General features: G+C 60.2%; 3 protein-coding genes across 13 annotated transcripts in view; 1 reads left to right on the forward strand and 2 right to left on the reverse strand.

Annotated features, from left to right (window-relative positions):
* Window positions 1-695, reverse strand: part of PLEC (plectin) — a 61,669-nt gene extending 60,974 nt beyond the window's left edge. For 4 of the 6 annotated variants that reach the window (XM_065519843.2, XM_065519824.2, XM_065519823.2 and 1 more), the window contains exon 1: window positions 20-225. In XM_065519843.2, the coding sequence (XP_065375915.1) occupies window positions 20-25 (6 nt within the window). In that variant the 5' untranslated portion in view covers window positions 26-225. Of the gene's footprint in view, window positions 1-19; window positions 226-652 lie in introns of those variants that run through there. The other 2 variants (XM_073999716.1, XM_045399339.3) reach the window with 1 other exon arrangement.
* Window positions 696-1,139: 444 nt separating this feature from the next.
* Window positions 1,140-8,803, reverse strand: PARP10 (poly(ADP-ribose) polymerase family member 10). 6 transcript variants are annotated; one of them, XM_005595582.5, is made up of 11 exons: window positions 8,722-8,803; window positions 8,419-8,597; window positions 8,085-8,339; window positions 7,777-8,013; window positions 6,909-7,693; window positions 6,578-6,799; window positions 6,376-6,472; window positions 5,544-6,179; window positions 5,310-5,443; window positions 1,860-2,034; window positions 1,140-1,783 (listed from the first exon to the last, which is right to left on the reverse strand). In XM_005595582.5, the coding sequence occupies exons 2-11, from the start codon at window positions 8,588-8,590 to the stop codon at window positions 1,437-1,439; spliced, it is 3,060 nt and encodes a 1,019-aa protein (XP_005595639.3). In that variant the 5' UTR covers window positions 8,591-8,597; window positions 8,722-8,803; the 3' UTR covers window positions 1,140-1,436. The 6 variants fall into 6 exon arrangements, with proteins under 6 accessions (XP_005595639.3, XP_073855825.1, XP_045255281.2 ...); XM_073999724.1 differs by having other exon boundaries at window positions 8,690-8,803; XM_045399346.3 differs by lacking the exon at window positions 1,860-2,034.
* A 4,418-nt stretch (window positions 8,804-13,221) lies between these two features.
* GRINA (glutamate ionotropic receptor NMDA type subunit associated protein 1) lies at window positions 13,222-16,545 on the forward strand. Its single transcript, XM_045399347.2, has 7 exons — window positions 13,222-13,332; window positions 14,348-14,750; window positions 14,840-14,952; window positions 15,026-15,226; window positions 15,385-15,513; window positions 15,605-15,748; window positions 15,832-16,545. Exons 2-7 carry the CDS (start codon window positions 14,372-14,374, stop codon window positions 15,979-15,981), a joined length of 1,116 nt encoding a protein of 371 aa, XP_045255282.1. The 5' UTR covers window positions 13,222-13,332; window positions 14,348-14,371; the 3' UTR covers window positions 15,982-16,545.
* Window positions 16,546-19,151: the final 2,606 nt, after the last annotated feature.

Raw genomic sequence — 19,151 nt, forward strand, 5'->3', positions numbered from 1 at the left:
CCTCAGCCCGCAGTCCCACCTCCATCTCCGCAGCGAAGGCCTATAAATAGCTACAGCCGCAGCGGCGTGGGCCGCCGGAGCTCTGCTGCGGCGAGGCCGGGAGGGAGCCCAGGCAGCCGCTCCAGCAGCCCACCGTGGGGGCGCGTACACCTGCACGGCGGACGCAACCAGGGCGCACGCATACCCACGCGCGCACACTTCCCAGCCCCCGTCCCCAAGAGCACTGGCGTGCGAGAGGTGAATGGGACTCTGTCTCGGCGAGGGTGGGCTGGTGTGGGGGCACAATGTGGGCTCTGTGCCTCCGCCCTCAGGCCAAGGGCTAGGGAGGAGACAGCGGACACCGAGCAGGGGCCCGCCGCGCCCCGCCCCCACTGGCTCCTCCACGGGCCGCCCTGGTTGCAGTCCCCGGCCCAGAGCCCTGCGGTCAGCCGCGCCTCCCCAGCAGCCTTTCCTGCCCACACCCCGGGCACCGCCCGTCCAGTTCCGCAGTCTCGAGCGCGCAGGGAGATCCTGTCCTCTCGAGCGAGGGCAGGAGGGGGGGCGACGCAGCCCCCAGTTCCGTGTGGCCTGCGGCCGGAGACCCCCCCCCGACCCCCACCCCGCAACGCCCGCACGCGGCGCGCCTCTCCATCCTGGCCGCGGTCTTACGTGCCTGGTGGCTCCGCTCGCTTCAGCTCTGCCGCCGCAGCCAGACTGCTGGGGCCGGGAGAACGGCGGAGGCGGCGCAGGCGGGGCGAACCCCGAGCCCCGCCCCGGCCCCCACCCAGAGCTGCACCGCGCGGGCCCGGAGGAGCGCGAGCGAACGCTGCCCGCGAGATCGGGCGCCCGTGTCTGCGCGGCGCGCCCGTGTCTGCGCGAGATCACGGGAGCGGCGGGGCCGGTGCCCGCGCGGGACGACTCGGCCAGGGCAGCCGGGAGACTCGGCCAGGGCGCGGCGCACACCTGGGTCCCGGGTGCACGGGGCGGGCCGGTCGGCAAGGAGACGCTGTCTGCGCCAGCGTGCGCGACACAGGAACGCAGTGCGCTGGCCCCGGTGCGCTCCGGGCCCCGCCCCGCACCCCGACGCCTCCTCGGGAGCTGCAGACCCCGCCCCTGGGCCGCGGAGGTCCCCAGTCCCCAAACAGAGGTCGCAGTCGGAGTTCCCGGGGCCCTTCCGCTTGGGTTCACGTTCACGTTTATTCAAACAACAGAGCCGATTCAGGCGAGGTCTGGGCGCGGCGGGCGGGCGGCGTCGCCTCCTGGGCTCTGCTGACCCCTGGTGGTGGGGTCGGCCCAGGCGGGGACCCAGCCCAGCCCCCCTCGGCCGCTGCTGACCCCCAACTCCACACCGCCTTCTGGATTCCGCAGCTCAGGCGGCCACAGTTGGGGGCGGGGGGCATCAGGCTGTGCGGAGCCAGGAGCCTGGGAAGCAGGAGGCCAGAAGGTGGCCCCTTCGGTTAAGTGTCTGGGGAGTGGCCCCGGAGCCCAGAGGGGTCGTCGGGGGAAGCCTGGGGCATGTGCTCGCAGGTGATGAGGTGGGTGGGCAGCGCCTGGGTGTCGTGGAAGATGACGAAGATGCTGGGCTGGCAGATGCAGTCCACCGCGCTGTCGTAGCGCAGGAGCACGTGGCCTGGGCCCCGCAGAGGGGGCGCCCGCAGACCGCGGCGGCCCTGCCCGTAGTCGCCGGTCAGCACTCGTGCCACGAACACCGCCTTGTGGCCATCGGCGTTGGGGGGCGAGTAGCGGTCCTGCACCGACAGGGAGGCGCGCTTGGCGAAATACACGCCCTTCCCGTAGACCGTGGCTGCAGGGCGGGACAGGGCAAGGTCAGGGTGGTCAGGGTGCGCAGAGCCCCCGCGCCTGCCGGGCTCAGGCCTCACCGTTGCGGCCGCAGAAGCTGCGGTTGAAGCCGTGGGCGCAGATGTCAGGCACTGCCGGCGCTGTCGTGCCATGGTACAGCACCTGCTCCACCGGGCGCCGCTCGCATCGCTGCAGCAGGCGCTCCCGGTACAGCTCATACTGCTGCTGCAGCAGCGGGTGCGACACCCGCTCTACCTGTGGGGGGATGGCCCAGGCCAGGATTAAACACCCTTCCTCCGCCCTGGGGCCCACCCAGGGCAGAACTGAGCCCGGCAACCAGGAGCCCTCTGTTGGAGGGTTTGAGGGAGCCCTTGTAGCCTCCATCATGCTCTGTCCAGCAGCAGACAGTAGCACCTCCATGAGACAAGTGACTTCAGAGGGCCTCTGGGAAGACTGACCCCTCCAGGGGAGTCTGATGCCCCCCTCCCCCCTCCCGTGGAGGTCTACAGGTGGGCAAACCCCACCCACTCACACCGAGGCCTCTGCAGAGAAGAGCTGAGCCACGGCCCTATGCTGCCTGCAGGACCTGACTCCAGCACCGGGAGCTGCCCACAGACCTCTCAGTGCTGAAAGACCCAGATGGGAGAGAAGGCCTCAGGTGACCAACCCGACAGTCAGCCCTGGGAAACACTTTTAAAGAAATTCTAAATAGTTTTTTCACAGGGTTGCAAAAGAACACTATGTCCATTAAACAAGACTAGCTGCCATGAAAAGGAACTAGTCTGAAAACCAGAGTGCTCCTACGTTCAGAAAGGGACGCTGAGCTCACTCCAGCGGGGTGAGCCAAATGAGGAAGTGGTTCAAACTAAAGCCCCAGCTAGTGTTCTAGATGGAGTTCAGGAACTGACGCAGGGTGCGGAGCTAAGGGAAGAGAAAGGAACTCCGAGGGAGCAGGTGAAGGGGCATGAGCTCCACTGGCCGGAGCTCCAGTGCACACAGGGAAGATGGCTTCCCTGAGCTAAAGGAACATCTTCAGATACACAAGATCTGTGAAATGCCAAGAAGGACAGTGAGGAAAGACACACCCCTGCCAGGGGCACCCACCTGCCAGGAAACCTCAACCCTCAGAGTGAAAGAAAACCCTGCAAGTTCACACACACACACCCCGAGCTCAATATGCAAATGGGAAGAAATCTCGCCTTCTCACATTGGGTCTCTCACTGCAGACACCAGATGCTAAGAAACCATGGGGGGATATTTTTTAACTTTCCAAGAAAAATATTTTTTAAGAAGGAAAAAAAACAGCAATGTCTTCAAATATCTGAGGCAAAACATATTTTGAACCTGAGCACTATATTCCGCCAAACTATTAATGAAGAATGAGGACAAATAAGGGCATATTAGGACACACGAGAACATGGAAGTTTATACCAACATCAAATTACAGTTGCAAAATACCTCCAATTGTAAAGGGCAACGTAAATTTAAAAGTCGGCCAGGCGCAGTGGCTCATGCCTGTAATCGCAGCACTTTGGGAGGCCAAAGCAGGTGGATCACTTAAGGTCAGGAGTTCGAGACCAGCCTGACCAACATGGCAAAACCCCGTCTTGGCCGGGTGCAATGGCTCACGCCTGTAATCCCAGCACTTTGGGATGCCAAGGTGGGCAGATCACGAGGTCACGAGATCCAGATCATCCTGGCTAACACAGTGAAACCCCGTCTCTACTAAAAATACAAAAAATAAGCCAGGTGTAGTGGCGGGCGCCTGTAGTCCCAGCTACTCAGGAGGCTGAGGCAGGAGAATGGCATGAACCCGGGAGGCAGAACTTGCAGTGAGCTGAGATCGTGCCACTGTACTCCAGCCTGGGCGACAGAGTGAGACTCCATCTCAAAAAAAAAAAAAAAAAAAAAGCAAAACCCATCTCTACTAAAAATACAAAAAGTAGCTGGGTGTGGTGGTGTGTGCCTATAATCCCAGCTGCCTGGAAGGCTGAGGCAGAATCACTTGAACCCAGGAGGCGGAGGTTGCAGTTAGCCGAGATTGTACCACTGCACACTAGCCTGGGCAACAGAGAGACACTGTCTTAAAGAAAATCATATATATATAAAAATGTGTATGTTTATCTATATAAATGTATATGTTTATATATATGTTCACATATACATAAATTTAAAAGTCAAATATGTTTGCCATCCACTCAAGGAGATACTCCCACTAAACAAAAGAATCTGTGCCAAAATGTGACAAGTGGGGACTGAGTAACCCAGTGGTCAAGCATGACCCAGAAAAAATAAAGTCAAAAAAACAACGGTCATTAGCCTTGAATTCTAGAATACCTTTTTCACAGAACACAGTTTTAATAACTAGGATTTCATTTCTCTTTCTATGGCTCAATGGTAAATATTTTTTCATTATTATAGTACGTCTACCAACCTATGGTCCAAGCATGGAGGCTTTGTGATAGTTACAGAAACCTTTACTACATAATAAAAATAATGTAACTGACCAAATTGAGATGGAAGGTGAGGAAGGAGGCAAAAGAGAGAGAAGCGAGGCCCATTCTCCTCCATCTTACCTTCTTGCAGGAAGGCAAGAAACAATCTCTAAAGCTGTCAAGTGAAAAAAAATATTCAAGTGTACCAGTTAAAGTCATAAAGGTGCTCACCGGAAGAACCAAGTACATATAATTAACAAAACCACCAGGATATGAGCTCAGTGCGTCTGGGTGGTGGTGATGCTGGTGGTGGTGAGTGGTGAAGGTGTGTTGGTGAAGCTGACAGTGATAGTGGTGATGCTAATGGTGGTGATGGTGACGATGGTGGCCATGGTGGTGGTGATGGTGGTGGTGGTGGTGATGGTGATGGTGATGACAGTGAGTGGTGAGGGTCATGGTGATGGTGATTATGGTGATGGTAGTGAGGGTCATGGCGATGTTGTGATGGTGTTGGTGTTGGTGGTGTTGGTGGTGATGGTGGTGGTCAGGTCTGAGGACAACCAGAGGTTCTTTCTGCATTTCTGACCAGCTCCTGGTGGAGGGTGATGCTGCTGGCCCCACGCACAACTTTGAGCATCAAGAGTTGAGAGTGCCCCACGCAGTGTTATCAGCACAGTGACCGCAGCGAGCCTGGGCCTTTCTGTGGAGGCAGAAGAGCACCCGAACAGCACAAGGGATGCATTTGTGAAACGAATAATCCTCACAATAGCCACAAGAGGGCGTCACCGCCCATGCTCCAAATAAGGAAACTGAGGCCTGGCAGTGGTCCCATAGTCCCTGGTGACCCAGTCATGAGCGGCAGAGTGGGGACCCTCATTCAGGCCTATCAGATCCCAAGACCCCCACTCTGTTCCCTCCTGTTTCCCTACCCACTTTGGGAACGCCCTCTGGGCAGAGAACAGGGCTGGGAGCCTGTCAGCTCCTGGTCAGCTGACCTTGATGTAGGCAAGAGGGACAGGCCACAGACTTGGCAAGGTGCTGATGGTGCAAGAGCCCAGGACGCCATGGGGCCAGAGAGACAGGGCATGGACTCACGCGAACGATGCGGATGCTGCTGTGGGCAGCGTCCAGGGTGTCGTAGAAGGCCTGCACCACCTCTCGGAATTCCCCGGTGCTCTCTGCCAGATGCTCCAGCTTGTTCCAGGGCCCCTTCAGCGTCTGCTCCGCCACTGATGCGTGGGGAAAAGGGGAGGTCAGAGCCATGCCTGGGGCACTAGCCCCTGCTAACCAGCCCACCCCACCATCCCTCAGTCCAGGATGTAGACTCACAGGTAGGGCCTGAAGCTGCCAAGGGAAAGGCCAAACTCTGATCCCAGGGGCCAGCCAGAAGTGCCACCAAGTGGTGGGCAGCACGGGCAGGATGGGCCCCGAAGCCACGGATGATGGTGCAGTCACCGCGCAGGGCAACATTCACACCGTGGCGCCGCTCCAGGCGGGCACGCAGCTCTGCAGGCAGTGTGCGGCGCCAGGGCCCCACTGTCTCCTCCCGGAGGTGGACCTCCAAGGCAGCCCTGAGTGCCCGGTCCAGCTCCTCCACATCCTGCTCAAAGGCCGAGTGCACCACCAGCTGGGCCTTCCCATCAGTCCCCGCATCTGGAGGCTCTTCTGCCTCCAACGGGGGCTGCTCCAGCAGGGAGAGGGCTAGGGCTTGGCGCAGGGCAGCAGACTCCTCCTGCTCAGCCGCCTGACCCTGAGGCTCCAGCGACCGGTGGAGGGCCAGCTGCAGAGCGGCCTCCTCCTCCAGCCGCCTGGGTGCCAGGATCACAGGCTCCTCCTCCTCATGCCCTGGGGTCGCCTCCTCCTCTGGCTGCTCCTGAGGCCCTTCCTCCTCCAGCTCCAGAGGCAGCCAGTCCTCCCCGTCTAGGTCTAGGCCCTCCAGGGTGGCCAGCAGTTCTCGGACCTCCTCTGGAGGCAGGGAGAGGCCACTGGGTCAGGGGCTGGGCCCAGGAGGAGTTGGAATGGGTGAAAGATGGGAAGCAAGTTTTTGGGGTACACGGTGGGCCTAAGATGGGTCAGTAGACAGATGGGAGGACAGAGCAGGGCAGGGGGTGGGGTCAAGTGAGGGCCACAGGATGTGCTGAGGGCTCCCAGGGAGTCCTACCTAGGCTCACGTCCTCCTGGTCACTACTTGTACTGTCTGGGGGCCACAGGGTGTGGGCATCACCAGGGAGCACTGGGAGGGCCTCGGTAGGGTCCACCTGTAGGGAGAGGACGTCAGGACCACTAGCCTCTGGGCAAGGGCAGAGGAGGTCTGGGGCAGAGGCGTGAGAAAGCGGAGGGCAGGGGTGGGACTCCATCTCTACCTCTTCAAGGCCTGTGTCCAAGGTGGCTGTGGCCAGGCGCTCTGTCCCAAAGACACACTGGAACTGAGCCTCCAGCCCCTGGAGAAGGCGCTGCCCTTCTGGGCCCAGGAGAAACCTGGCACTGCCCGGGTGCTCCAGGCGCAACACATGGCAGCTAACGCTGCCCAGCAGGCTCCGCAGAAACTCCTCGGCCGCCTGGCAGGAAGTCTGGCCTCCACAGAGCTGCAGGGCCATGGCAGAGGCGGCGTTTGCAGGTTTAGAGCACAGAAGAGGTATTCTGAGTCAGTAGGAGGAGGGGGCCGAAGGTGAGGAGTCCTGAGGGGCCACTCACCCGAAAGCCAGTCACATCCGGTCCTTCAAGTGGGAAGAGAGCGACGTCTCCCAGGCCCGCAAGAAGGTCCTCATGATAGATCTGCAGGAAGCGCATCGCCCCTGGCTCCATCAGCAGCACCATCTCCGCCAGGCCCTCCTGCCCCGCCAGCTTCACGTGTCCTGGGCTCACAGGCCCGGCCTTCTCCAGACACCCCATGGCGATCTCCATGGGACCCACCAGCCCTTCTTGCCCTGGTGAGTCCATGGCAATTTCCACCAGGCCCTCCTGCCCTAGCAACCCCTTAGAGATCTCCACTGGGCCTGTAGACCCCACAGGCCCCACGCTCATGGGCCTCTCCTGTTCCTGCAACCCCACAGGCCTCAGGCTTACCAGCCCCTCATGTTCGAGAGACCCCATGGGCATTGAGCCGACTGGCTCTGCCTGTCCCAGAGACCCCATGGGACCAGTCCTCAGAGAGGCCTCTGACTGCCCTGATTCCTCGCCAGAGCCCGTCGTCATAGTCCCTGTACCTTGCACCATGGGACCAGTCCTCAGAGAGGACCCTAACTGCCCTGGTTCCTCGTCAGAGCCCATTGTCACAGTCCCTGCACCCTGCAGAGCCGTCACCAGCCCTCCAGTCCTCAGGATAGCATGCTTGGTAGCCCTAGGCCCCAGGGTGGATGGGTGGTCCCCTCCACTGGTGTTCTCAGCCAGCTCCTCAGGCTCCAGGACGTCGTAGTGGGGGACAAGGCTCAGCTCTGAGCCCTGCAGCTGGTGCTCCTGCTGCAACACTCGTTCTGCCACTTGGAGGAAGGGAAAGGACAGAAAACCTGTCAGATTTCTGTAGGAGAGGGAGGGTCCGCTGGGTCTGCCCAGCCCCACTCACCTTGCCACTGCTGGAAGGAGGCAACAGTGCCCAGGGGCCCCGGCAGGCATCGCAGGTCCTCCAGGGGCCCCCCACCACTGCGGCGCTCATTCTCCAGGTACAGCTCCAGCAGCAGCAGGTCCACAGAGGCGCTGTCCCCCACCACACGCACTGCTCGGGCCTGGGGCACCCGGGCCAGGGACACCGAGGACCCCTCCAGGCCCAGATTCTGGGCCTGCTCCTCCAGGACACGGACATCTGTGGGGAATGTGCAGGTCAGCTCAGGGAAGCTCCCCTAGCCAGCCCCTCAACCCCAACCCGCCTCTCACCTGCCTCTGAAAGGGGCTTGGGCAACTGGACCAGAGCCCGGTCCGGCCGGGGGCTGGCCAAGGCACAGCAGGGCTGTACTGGGAGCCCCGAGGCACGCAGCAGGGCCTGGACATGCTGCTCCAGACGCTGGGGTGCGGTGCCAGGGGGCAGTCCTTGGAGCAGCAGGCGTGCAGGGGCTCGTGGTGGAGCTGGCCGCAGGCTCAGCTGGGCACCATGTAGTTCGTGATCTGCCTGGGCCAAGACCCTCTCGGCGTCTGTGGGCAGTGGCAGGGCAGGACGTCAGGCATCAGAACGTCAAGGCACCCAGGCTGCCCCTTCAGCCAGTCCTCTCACCTGCAGGCTCTCTGAAGGTGAGGATGCCCCCGCAGCCCAGTCTCTGCCAGCTCAACACAGGCCCCCCTCCAGAGCGTCGGCGGTTTTCAAAGTAGAGTGTGAGCAGCTCGTCGGGCACGGCAGGAGGCAGTCCACGGACCTCCACTGCCACCCCTGCCTCTGCCTCCGCCATTGCAACCCTGGGATGGGGCATCGGGTGGGTAGGGAAACAGCCCACTCCACCCCTCCTACCCCTCCCCAGGCCCCTCCGAGGGGTGCCCTCAATACTCACCCGTTATGGGTGGCCCCACACACGGTACTTACACTCCCTGCTGCCGCTCGGCAGCCTCAGGTCATGAGCTCAGCCAGGACTCCTGCGCCTGCCCCTCAGCAAGCCTAACTCTGCAGGGAGCAGGAAAACAAAAGTGAAACTGAAAGACGGAAGGAGGGAGGGAGCAGCTGGGCCCCGGGCGCTGAGGCCTGGTTACTGGGGCTCAGAAGCTTCCTCTCCTGCTGCAGCCTCAACCCCCAGATGACCAGGAGGTATTGGCCAGGCTGGACCCCTCAGGACACTCCAGCCAGCCCAGTCCAGTCCACTGGCCCCATCTGGCCCACTCCAGCCCCTGGCTCACTCCAGCCCCTGGCTGGCAGGGTAGACAGGAGTGTCCTCTGGTGGCCCTCCACTCCCCTGGCCTCCATGGTCCGAAAATGGCCAATCACCTTCCCCACTAAACCCACCAAGGGGCCTGAGTCACTGCCCCTCACTCAGGATCTCCAAGCCTCTGTGTCCATGACACCCTATGCATGACAAGTGCTGGGTCTTCAGGTCCGCCCCTGGCCAAGGCTGGCCTTCAATGCCTCCAGCAACCTTCTCAACCCTGCTCCTGGTCCCTCACACCTACTAGCTGCTGAGCATAGGCAGCTCCCCACCCTTGGTCTCCAAGAGCGTGCATTGCAGCACAGCCTTCCTCCCGCCTTGGGTCCTGCCCGCCCATTCCTGCAGCTTTCTGTCCTGCCTGCACCTCCCCATCTCACACCATCATTGGCATCGTCACAAATAACCCCAGAAGGTGACAGGGTGATGGCCTCACTGCATTCTTTGCTGCCACTTATCCTCACCACAGAAAGGGAAACAGAGGTGCAGACAGGCCCACAGCAGCACCAGGCCTCAAACCTGGGCAGTGCCTTCAGAATCCACAATCCCACTCGCCACAAATCCCCAACATCACCCAAGCTCCATTTGTTTCCAGCCTTTCAAAGAGCTGTGGCTACTACTGCTCTCCGTCTCCTACTTCCCACTCACCCCTCAGCCCACCAAAACCCAGCCCCACCCCTGCTGCTCCTCCCTCCAGGGAGCTGAGGACCCTGGCCAGCCTTCGCTCCCAGCCCTGCACATGCCGCACCTCTGCTGCCCCGACCCTGGTCCCAGCCTCCAGAATCTCTCGCTAGGTAGCTAAGCTCACCTCTTAACTAGTCTCTGTCTGCCTGCCACTCCCATGGTGGGTCCTCAACAGAGGGGTCAGGGTGGGCCTTGTAAAGTGACACCAGCAGCTGCTACATAGCTCCGAGCATCAGCAACAGTAAAAACCAAAGTGCTGGGGGCTGGGCGCAGTGGCTCACGCCTGTAATCCCAGCACTTTGGGAGGCTGAAGCAGCTGGATCACGAGGTCAGGAGTTTGAGATCAGCCTGGCCAACAAAGTAAAACCCTGTCTCTACTAAAAATGAAAACATTAGCCAGGCATGGTTGCAGGTACCTGTAATCTCAGCTACTTGGGAGGCTGAGTCAGGAGAATCGCTTGAACCTGGGAGGCAGAGGTTGCAGTGAGCTGAGATCATGACATTGCACTCCAACCTAGGTGATAGAGTGAGACTCTGTCTAAAACAAAACAAAACAAAACAAAAACTCCAAAGTCCTTTTGAGGACCTGCCCAGCTGCACCTGACCAGACCTCAGTCCCTTCTCTGGCCCCATGCACCCTGCACACCCTGATGCTCAGAGGGCTCCAGGTTCTCAGCTCTTCCTGCAGAGCTACAGGCCACTCCTGCCTCAGTGGCCTGGGACTGGCCCTTTCCTCTACTTGGCCTTCCCCACAAACCCCCATGGCCACCCCTCTGGCATGATCTCCCTTACTCTGCCTTTCTTTTTTTTTTTCCCGAGACGGAGTTTCACCCTTTCACCCAGGCTGGAGTGAAGTGGCGTGATTGATCTCGGCTCACAGCAACCTCCACCCACTGGGTTCAAGTGATTCTCCTGCCTCAGCCTCCTGAGTAGCTGGGAAAACAAATGTGTGCCACCATGCCCGGCTAATTTTTGTATTTTTAGTAGAGATGGGGTTTCACCATGTTGACCAGGCTGCTCTCGAACTCCTGACCTCAGGTGGTCCATCCACCTTGGCCTCCCAAAGTGCTACGATTACAGGCACAAGCCACTGTGCCCAGCCCCTTACTCTGTTTTTAAGGCAGATTTAACATAAATCTAAAGACACTTAGGGACTCTGCCTACACGACCCCTCCTGAAGCCCTTTACTCAACTTTGTACTCAGCATTTTACTTTATTTATTTAATTTTAAAAAATTTATTTATTTTTGGCCAGGCGTAGTGGATCACGCCTATAATCCTAGCACTTTGGGAGGCCGAGGCAGGCGGATCACGAGGTCAGGATATCAAGACCATTCTGGCTAACGCGGTGAAACCCCGTCTCTACTAAAAATACAAAAAATTACCCGGGCGTGGTGGTGGACGCCTGCAGTCCCAGCTACTTGGGAGGCTGAGGCAGGAGAATGGCATGAACCCGGGAGGCGGAGTTTGCAGTGAGCCGAGATCAAGCCACTGTACTCCAGCCTAGGTGACAGAGCAAGACTCCGTCTCAAAATTTTAAAAAAAGTGTTTATTTTCTTTGAGATGGGATCTCCCTCTGTGTCCAGGCTGGAGTGCAATGGTGTGATCTCAGCTCACTGAAACTCTGCCTCCCTGGTTCAAGGGATTCTCCTGCCTCAGCCTCCCAAGTAGCCAGGATTACAGGCACACAACACCATGCCCAGCTAATTTTTGTATTTTTAGTAGAGACAGGGTTTCACCCTATTGGGCAGACTGGTCTCGAATTCCTGACCTCAGATGATCCACCTGCCTCAGCCTCCCAAAGTGTTGGGATTACCGGCGTGCGCTACCATACCCCGCTATTATTTATTTATTTATTTATTCATTTATTTATTTTTTGAGACAGAGTCACACTCTGTCACGCAGGCTGGAGTGCAGTAGCACGATCTCAGCTCACTGTAACCTCTGCCACCCAGGTTCAAGCAATTCTTCTGCCTCAGCCTTCTCAGTAGCTGGGATTACAGGTGCACACCACCACATCCAGCTAATTTTTTTTTTTTTTTTTGTATTTTTAGTAGAGACAGGGGTTCACCGGGTTAGCCAGGATGATCTGGATCTCCTGACCTTGTGATCCGCCCGCCTCGGCCTCCCACTGTGCTGGGATCACAGACGTGAGCCCCCGCGCCCGGCCGGCATTTTATTTTTCTTAAAGGTCTCTCAAATTTTGTGAGCTTCTGCTTCTACAAAGGTAAATCCATCCCTGCTTTTCCCACGTTTCCTCTAATGGAACTCATCACAGGTTACCCATTATGCCGACCCTGGCTGCAGAGGGCACAGGCACCACTCACACCACAAGCAGACTGGTACAGTTTCAGGAATTCCTGTGGACTGGTTGCTCAGCTGGGGATAACTTGAAACCAGCCCTGGTGGAGTAATAACACCATGGGCACGTGCAAAAAAATGCACCCCAGGCTTCCCCTCACTAGGTCTGGTTGCTAAACATTGCACCAGTGCACCATAGGTGCAGGACTCAGAGCGGTCTGGGAGCGGCCAGCCCTCCAAGGGCAGAAGGGCAGGTGGGGTCTGGGCCCTGGGTGGGAAGGCTGGCAGCAGGATGCACCCTGCCTGTGCCAGTCACTGTTCCCCCAAAAGGACTTGGGAGCCAAGCAGGGAGGCGGCCTGGCCTCCAGTCCTGCTGTATCCTCAAGCCTCAGCCCCTCGCAGCTTGTGAGGACGTCAGGCAGACAAGTGAGCCTTCAGGGTCTCTAGTGGGAAAATAAGACATCGTATTTGCTAGTACAACAGGGTGACTGTAATCAAAAATAATTTAATTGTACATTTTAAAACAACTCCAAGAGTATAACCGGATTGTTTGTAACACGAAGGACAAATGCTTGAGCTGATGGATACCCCATGTACCTTGATGTGATTATTATGCATGCCTATATCAAAACGTCCCTTGTGGCCCATAAACATACACCTATGTATCCACAAGAATTTAAAAAAAAAAAAAAAAAAGGTCTCTAGTAGCAGGCCTGGCCGAGTTTGGGCTGATAGAGAAAATGGGGCAATTAAACCATGAGGCCTCAATTTGGGAACTAAACGATTAGGCTTCTTGATTTGGGATAGACCTGGATGAAAAGAAGCGAACGTTGTGTTTTAAGGCAGAGAACGGATGGTCAGTCCCGGGCAGCTTCAGCAAATCCCGCATTTAGGAATAAATTTCTTAACTACCGAACGGCCAGCCAAATTGGCCAGACCAGACTTCTGCCTCCAGGGGTCTTCAGCGCCCACCGCCCGACCCCAGCCCTCGGCAGGCAGTGAGGGGCGCGGGCCTCCAGCCAGAGCCAAAAGGAACAAGCACGGGGGCGCAGTGGGTGGGGTCCGCGGAAGCCCCGCCCGCCCTGCCCCGCCCCGCCCATCCCCGAGCTCGCCCGGCCCCGCCCCCTACCCCGCCCCGTCACAAGGCCCCGCTGCGTCTTCCCAGCCGCAGGCGCAGGCCCAGCCGAGCGGCCGCCGAGCGGGAGCGGGTGCGGGTGCGGGTGCGGGCGCACCGGCCATCACCGCGCGGCCGCGCAGCGGACACCGTGCTCACCGGCCTGCGGCGCCCCGCCACCGGTGAGTCCCCGGCCAGAGCCCAGGAGCGCGTCCGACCCGCTGCGCCGTGCGGCCGGCAGCCCCCGCCCCCGCCCCCGCCCCCGCCCCCACGCGGGTCCTGCGCATCCGAGCGTGGCCGCCTCGGGTCGGTCAGTTGGCCCCGCCGGGGCACGCGGCTGCTCCCGGCCAGAGGTGGCGGCGGTGGTGGGGGCGGGGAGCCGCGGCGGCCTGGAGCCGGAGGGAGGGGGCGGCGCGCTGCGGCGACTGCTGGACCCATGACCCTGTGCGCCCCCGGCCCGCGGAGGGCCCATCCGCCCTCGGTGTCAGTGCCACGGTCGCAGCCCCTACCCGCCTCGCCCCACGCCCGCTTTGTTCCCCGCACGCTCCGTGGTCGCTTCCATCCCCCACACACCCCCGCACCCCGCTGTTCCCGGCGTATCCCACTGGCAGGCACCGGCAGCCGATCGAGGCCTGATCCCCCCACCCGGAGCCCGGGGCCGTTGGGCCCTGTTGTTGGCTTCGGGGGGGTGGGGGGGGCTCGGGCCCTTGTTGGTCACAGATGGCCCGGGGATTTCCTAGGATAGAAATAGCCGCCGGCTCCGGCCCCTTAAAGCTGCTTAAGGGGCGGGATGCGGAGGGGAGGGTCCGGGCACACCCCACACGTCCCCGACCAGACCCCAGCCCCCACGCGCTGAGCTCCCACCCGGGAGACGCCGGCAGCGGTGCAGGCCTCCGGTTGCTTGTGATAAACAACCAAGCCCCAAATCCCGAGGCTGGCGGTTGTCCCCTCGCCCGGCCCCTCCCCCACCCTAAAGGCGGCCTAGAGTCCTGGGAAGGCCCCACGGCGCCGGTCCGGTCAGGTTCCCACGCGCTTCTCCAGGCCCAGGCTCTGGGGCTCCGCACAGCCCGTGGCAAAGGTCACGGTCTTCCCTTTCTTCCCCCTGGGTTCCGAGAAGCAGGTGGAGTTGCGCAGGGCTGGGTCCTGACACTGTCGCGCAAGCCAACTGTTCCACTGTTTTTTGTTTGCCTGCTCTAGGGGCGGACCGCCGAACCCGAGGCCATGTCCCATGAAAAGAGTTTTTTGGTGTCTGGGGACAACTATCCTCCCCCCAACCCTGGATATCCGGGGGGGCCCCAGCCACCCATGCCCCCCTATGCTCAGCCTCCCTACCCTGGGGCCCCTTACCCGCAGCCCCCTTTCCAGCCCTCACCCTACGGTCAGCCAGGGTACCCCCATGGCCCCAGCCCCTACCCCCAAGGGGGCTACCCACAGGGCCCCTACCCCCAAGGGGCCTACCCACAGGGCCCCTACCCACAAGAGGGCTACCCACAGGGCCCCTACCCCCAAGGGGGCTACCCCCAGGGGCCATATCCCCAGAGCCCCTTTCCCCCCAACCCCTATGGACAGCCACAGGCCTTCCCAGGACAAGACCCTGACTGTGAGTCTCAGGAAGGGAGGGGTGGGGTGGCGGGGAGGGCAGGGGGAGGTGCTGGTGAGTGGCGCTGACCCAGCCTGTCTGCTCCTCAGCACCCCAGCATGGAAACTACCAGGAGGAGGGTCCCCCATCCTACTATGACAACCAGGACTTCCCTGCCACCGACTGGGATGACAAGAGCATCCGACAGGCCTTCATCCGCAAGGTGGGTGGGGGCATCTGGGAGGAGGTGGGGGGTGTGGCGCCCAGCGGATGACTCTGAGCGGCTCCTTTCCCAGGTGTTCCTGGTGCTGACCCTGCAGCTGTCGGTGACCCTGTCCACGGTGTCTGTGTTCACTTTTGTTGGGGAGGTGAAGGGCTTTGTCCGGGAGAACGTCTGGACCTACTATGTCTCCTATGCTGTCTTCTTCATCTCCCTCATCGTCCTCAGCTGTTGTGGGGACTTCCGGCGAAAGCACCCCTGGAACCTTGTTGCACTGGTAACCCCCAAACCTGAGCCTCTGGGCCCGGGTCTGGCCATGCAGTCCCACACGCCCACTCTTCCGGGCCTGGTCACCCTGGTTCTCCTTGTGCTCATGAGGCAGGGGCGGGCGGGGGTGGCACACACCCAAGGCCAGCGTGTGTCTCCCACCCACAGTCGGTCCTGACCGCCAGCCTGTCGTACATGGTGGGGATGATCGCCAGCTTCTACAACACCGAGGCAGTCATCATGGCCGTGGGCATCACCACAGCCGTCTGCTTCACGGTCGTCATCTTCTCCATGCAGGTGAGGGGCCTCCCATGGCTGGGCTGTGGCCGCAGGGGCCGAGCAGCTTTCCCAGGCCCAGCCCCATGGCCCATTCCTCCCCCGCCTGCAGACCCGCTACGACTTCACCTCGTGCATGGGTGTGCTCCTGGTGAGCATGGTGGTGCTCTTCATCTTCGCCATCCTCTGCATCTTCATCCGGAACCGCATCCTGGAGATTGTGTACGCCTCGCTGGGCGCTCTGCTCTTCACCTGCGTGAGTGAGGGGCGGCCTTGGCCAGGGGCAGGACGCTGGGCGGGCAGGCTTGTCCCTCAACACCACTGTGCTGTCACCTCCAGTTCCTGGCAGTGGACACCCAGCTGCTGTTGGGGAACAAGCAGCTGTCCCTGAGCCCGGAAGAGTACGTGTTTGCCGCGCTGAACCTGTACACAGACATCATCAACATCTTCCTGTACATCCTCACCATCATTGGCCGCGCCAAGGAGTAGCCCAGCTCCAGCTCTCTGTGCCCGCTCAGGTGGCATGGCTGGCCTGGACCCTGCCCCTGGCACGGCAGTGCCAGCTGTCCTTCCCCTCTCTCTTGTCCCCAGGCACAGCCTGGGGCAGAGGACGCCCCTCTCCAACCCTCCCATATGTACACTGCAGATACTTCCGTTTGGACCCCCTGTGGCCACAGCATGGCCCCTTTAGTCCTCCCGCCCCGCCAAGGGGCAACAAGGCCACGTTTCTGTGCCACCTCCTGTCTACTCATTGTTGCATGAGCCCTGTCTGCCAGCCCACCCCAGGGACTGGGGGCAGCACCAGGTCCCGGGGAGAGGGATTGAGCCAAGAGGTGAGGGTGCACGTCTTCCCTCCTGTCCCAGCTCCCCAGCCTGGCGTAGAGCACCCCTCCCCCCCACCCTGGAGTGCTGCCCTCTGGGGACATGCGGAGTGGGGTCTTATCCCTGTGCTGAGCCCTGAGGGCAGAGAGGACGGCATGTTTCAGGGGAGGGGGCAGCCTTCCTCTCAATCTGCTGTCAGTGAAATTCCAATAAATGGGATTTGCTCTCTGCCTTCCCTTGGTCACTCTTCTCCCTGCCACTTTCACCATGAAGTCGGGAGGGGCTCCAGGCCTTCCCTGCTGATGGGGACACAGGACCAGAAATGAAAGTGGAGGTTAACACAGTGCCAAGCCTCTGCCCACACGCAGCTACATAAGGTGTGTGTTGAGTTCCTAACTGATGGACAGAGACCCTGGGGTGCTCAGAGTGAGCTCAGCCTGTGCTGGGGTACCCTGAGGGTAAGTGGGCTGGCTGTGTCTACCAGGTGCTCCCTGGAGATGGCACGGTGTAGCCCTCTCACTCTTCTGTCGCCTGGGCCAGCGGCACAGGTCACTGGCCTGCCCCAGGGCAGCCTGCCATGCTCCTCGGGTGCTCCCTGGGCCTCCCCAGCTCTGTGCAGTCCATCTGTGTGGGCACCCTGATATTCTGCCCAGGCCTGCCTCACACAGAGGTCCCTGCCTCTCTCCAGCCTCCCCATGAGAAACGCAGGCCGGAGGTCCCGTCCAAAAGCTGGACAGAGACTGAGGGCTCAGCCATTTGGGCCCGTTGGCTTGCCCAGGCCCGGTCTTTTGGAGCCCTCAGCCCCAGCCTGTACTGCGTTTCCTGCCCTGTGACGCCTGCCACTCCTGCAGGGGATCCCTCCACTGCGTGGGACCTGGTTGCGTGTGAGCCGTGCTGAGCTCTCACACCCCGCGGCTCCAGGCCAAGAGGCAACTTTGGACTTGGACATTCCCACTGCAGCCTCGAGGCTCTCCATGCAGCGAGGCCTGAGGATCTCTCAAGGCCCCTCCCCACCACCCAGTCAGTCCCCTTAGCACCTCCATGTACGAAGCCGGCGCCACCCTGATATCCGTGGCCACCACAGCTGTGGGCTGCCCAGGGCTTGGCTCATCCTTCCTGAAACCTCCTCCTGCATTATCTCCAAGCCAGAGCAGGGCTGCCCCGCTTCCCTCGCCCTCCGACCTTCCCCTGCCTCACCTGGCCGCCTTGCCTGCCCCACCCTCCACCAGGACCCTAGCGGTGTGTTTCTGAAACATCTATCTCGTCCATTGCACTACCCGCCTCCTAAAACCCTCAGTGGTGCCCTCAGGATGAAGTCCACGCTCCCTAGCCTGGTACACGGCCCCTGCCATCTGTCCACTGGTGGCTCCAGCTGCCCTCCTGCTGTCCCCTTGCCTCTCAGCCCGGGGCCCTGACCCTGCACAACCTGAGTCATGAGTGTGCTCCCTGCCGCAGCCCCCTACAGCGTGGGGACACACGCTGCCTTCCCAGCCACGCGGCCACTTCCTGGAGTCCACATTGCCCTCTGCAGCGGCTAATCACATGCTGAACAGCAAGTGGGCCACACGGCTCCCCCTTCCCCCACTTCCCCTTCCAGCCGTTTCCTGAGCAGGTACAGTTCCTCCTCTAGGTGCCTGCCTGTGCTCCAGCATGCTGAGGAGGAGAAAGAACCCGCCTAGTTCTATATCCCAGACCCCTCAAGATTTTATACGAAAGAGTAGAAAAAAGTGTTTATGTGGCTAACAAGAACGTCAGTGCAGGGGCAGGGGGTGGTCTCAGGAATAACTGCCAAGTGAAATGTGGCAGGACAGTGTTTTCTTGAGGAGTTCGAGACAGACACAAACTCCGGGCTGAGAGGGAGAGGCTTTAGTGAGGGTCCCTGGGGAATGGGGCAGGGCCAGGGGGCCGGAGGATCTACAGCAAAGACCCCCACCACCAGAGAGAAGGGCAGGGCTGAACACAGGAGGGCTTGGGCCTATCCTGCAGGTGTAGGGCACTCGGGCAGGGGCCACAGCTGGGTTTGTGTTTAGGAAGATGAGTCTGGCAAGAGACTGTACAGGGGAAGCCATGGGGGCTGTGAACAGGTGACTGTACAGGGGAAGCCATGGGGGCTGTGAACAGGTGAAGTGGGCCACAAGATGCTGAGACATGCCAGAGAGGAGCTGGGAGCACAGATGCCTCCAGAAGCATTGGGAGGCACCAATTAAGCCAGGCTGGGCGCAGCCGAAGGCCATTGGGATGTGTCTGGCAACTGAGAGGTCTGCTATCTGCTGTGTCCCAGCCATGGAGTGAAATGAGGAGTCCAAGTACCTGGTGATGTGTCCGGGCAGATGAATCGGCAGGGGGTGCTCACATGGAGTCATGAGGCTGAACGCACCTGTAGTAACTGTGAGGCCACCACACTGATTCTTCAGGTAGAAAGAAGACCAGTCGCTGACACCTGGGAGCTGATCTGGTCCTATCTTCTAGGCCTCAGTGTTGCTAGGAGCGGCCTGGCGTTCACAGATAGAGGCCTCGGTGTTGCTAGGAGCGGCCTGGCACTCACAGATAGAGCCCTCAGTGTCTCCTGGTTAAAATTTCATAGAACAGCAACAGCAGACTACTCTGCCACCATGATGAATCAATACAAAAGCAGGACCCCTCTGTCATCACGTCTGAACACAGACAAAACATGGGCACTGTCCAAGCTGTAAAAAGGGCAAGCAGTGCCCTGTCCGGGACAGTCTGAGTGGCTGCTGCCTCTTCACGGCTGACAGCTCTGGCCTGGTTCTAGTCTGTCCTCCTTCCAAATACGATGCATTGAGACTCCCAATTGCAGAATGATGCCTGCTTCCTGA

Source organism: Macaca fascicularis, chromosome 8 (genome assembly GCF_037993035.2).
Source record: "Macaca fascicularis isolate 582-1 chromosome 8, T2T-MFA8v1.1".
Taxonomy (NCBI): Eukaryota; Metazoa; Chordata; class Mammalia; order Primates; family Cercopithecidae; genus Macaca; species Macaca fascicularis.

What these genes read in the sequence shown, in the direction of transcription:
- PARP10 (XM_005595582.5), bottom strand. Translation starts at nt 8,590, where the DNA reads ATGGCGGAGGCAGAGGCAGGGGTGGCAGTGGAGGTCCGTGGACTGCCT. An exon ending in CAAGCCCCTTTCAGAGGCAG is followed by an intron (nt 8,014 to 8,084) that starts GTGAGAGGCGGG and finishes CATTCCCCACAG; the next exon opens with ATGTCCGTGTCCTGGAGGAG. An exon ending in CCAGGAGGACGTGAGCCTAG is followed by an intron (nt 6,180 to 6,375) that starts GTAGGACTCCCT and finishes CCCTGCCTCCAG; the next exon opens with AGGAGGTCCGAGAACTGCTG.
- GRINA (XM_045399347.2), top strand. Translation starts at nt 14,372, where the DNA reads ATGTCCCATGAAAAGAGTTTTTTGGTGTCTGGGGACAACTATCCTCCC. An exon ending in GACAGGCCTTCATCCGCAAG is followed by an intron (nt 14,953 to 15,025) that starts GTGGGTGGGGGC and finishes CTCCTTTCCCAG; the next exon opens with GTGTTCCTGGTGCTGACCCT. An exon ending in TCGTCATCTTCTCCATGCAG is followed by an intron (nt 15,514 to 15,604) that starts GTGAGGGGCCTC and finishes CCCCGCCTGCAG; the next exon opens with ACCCGCTACGACTTCACCTC.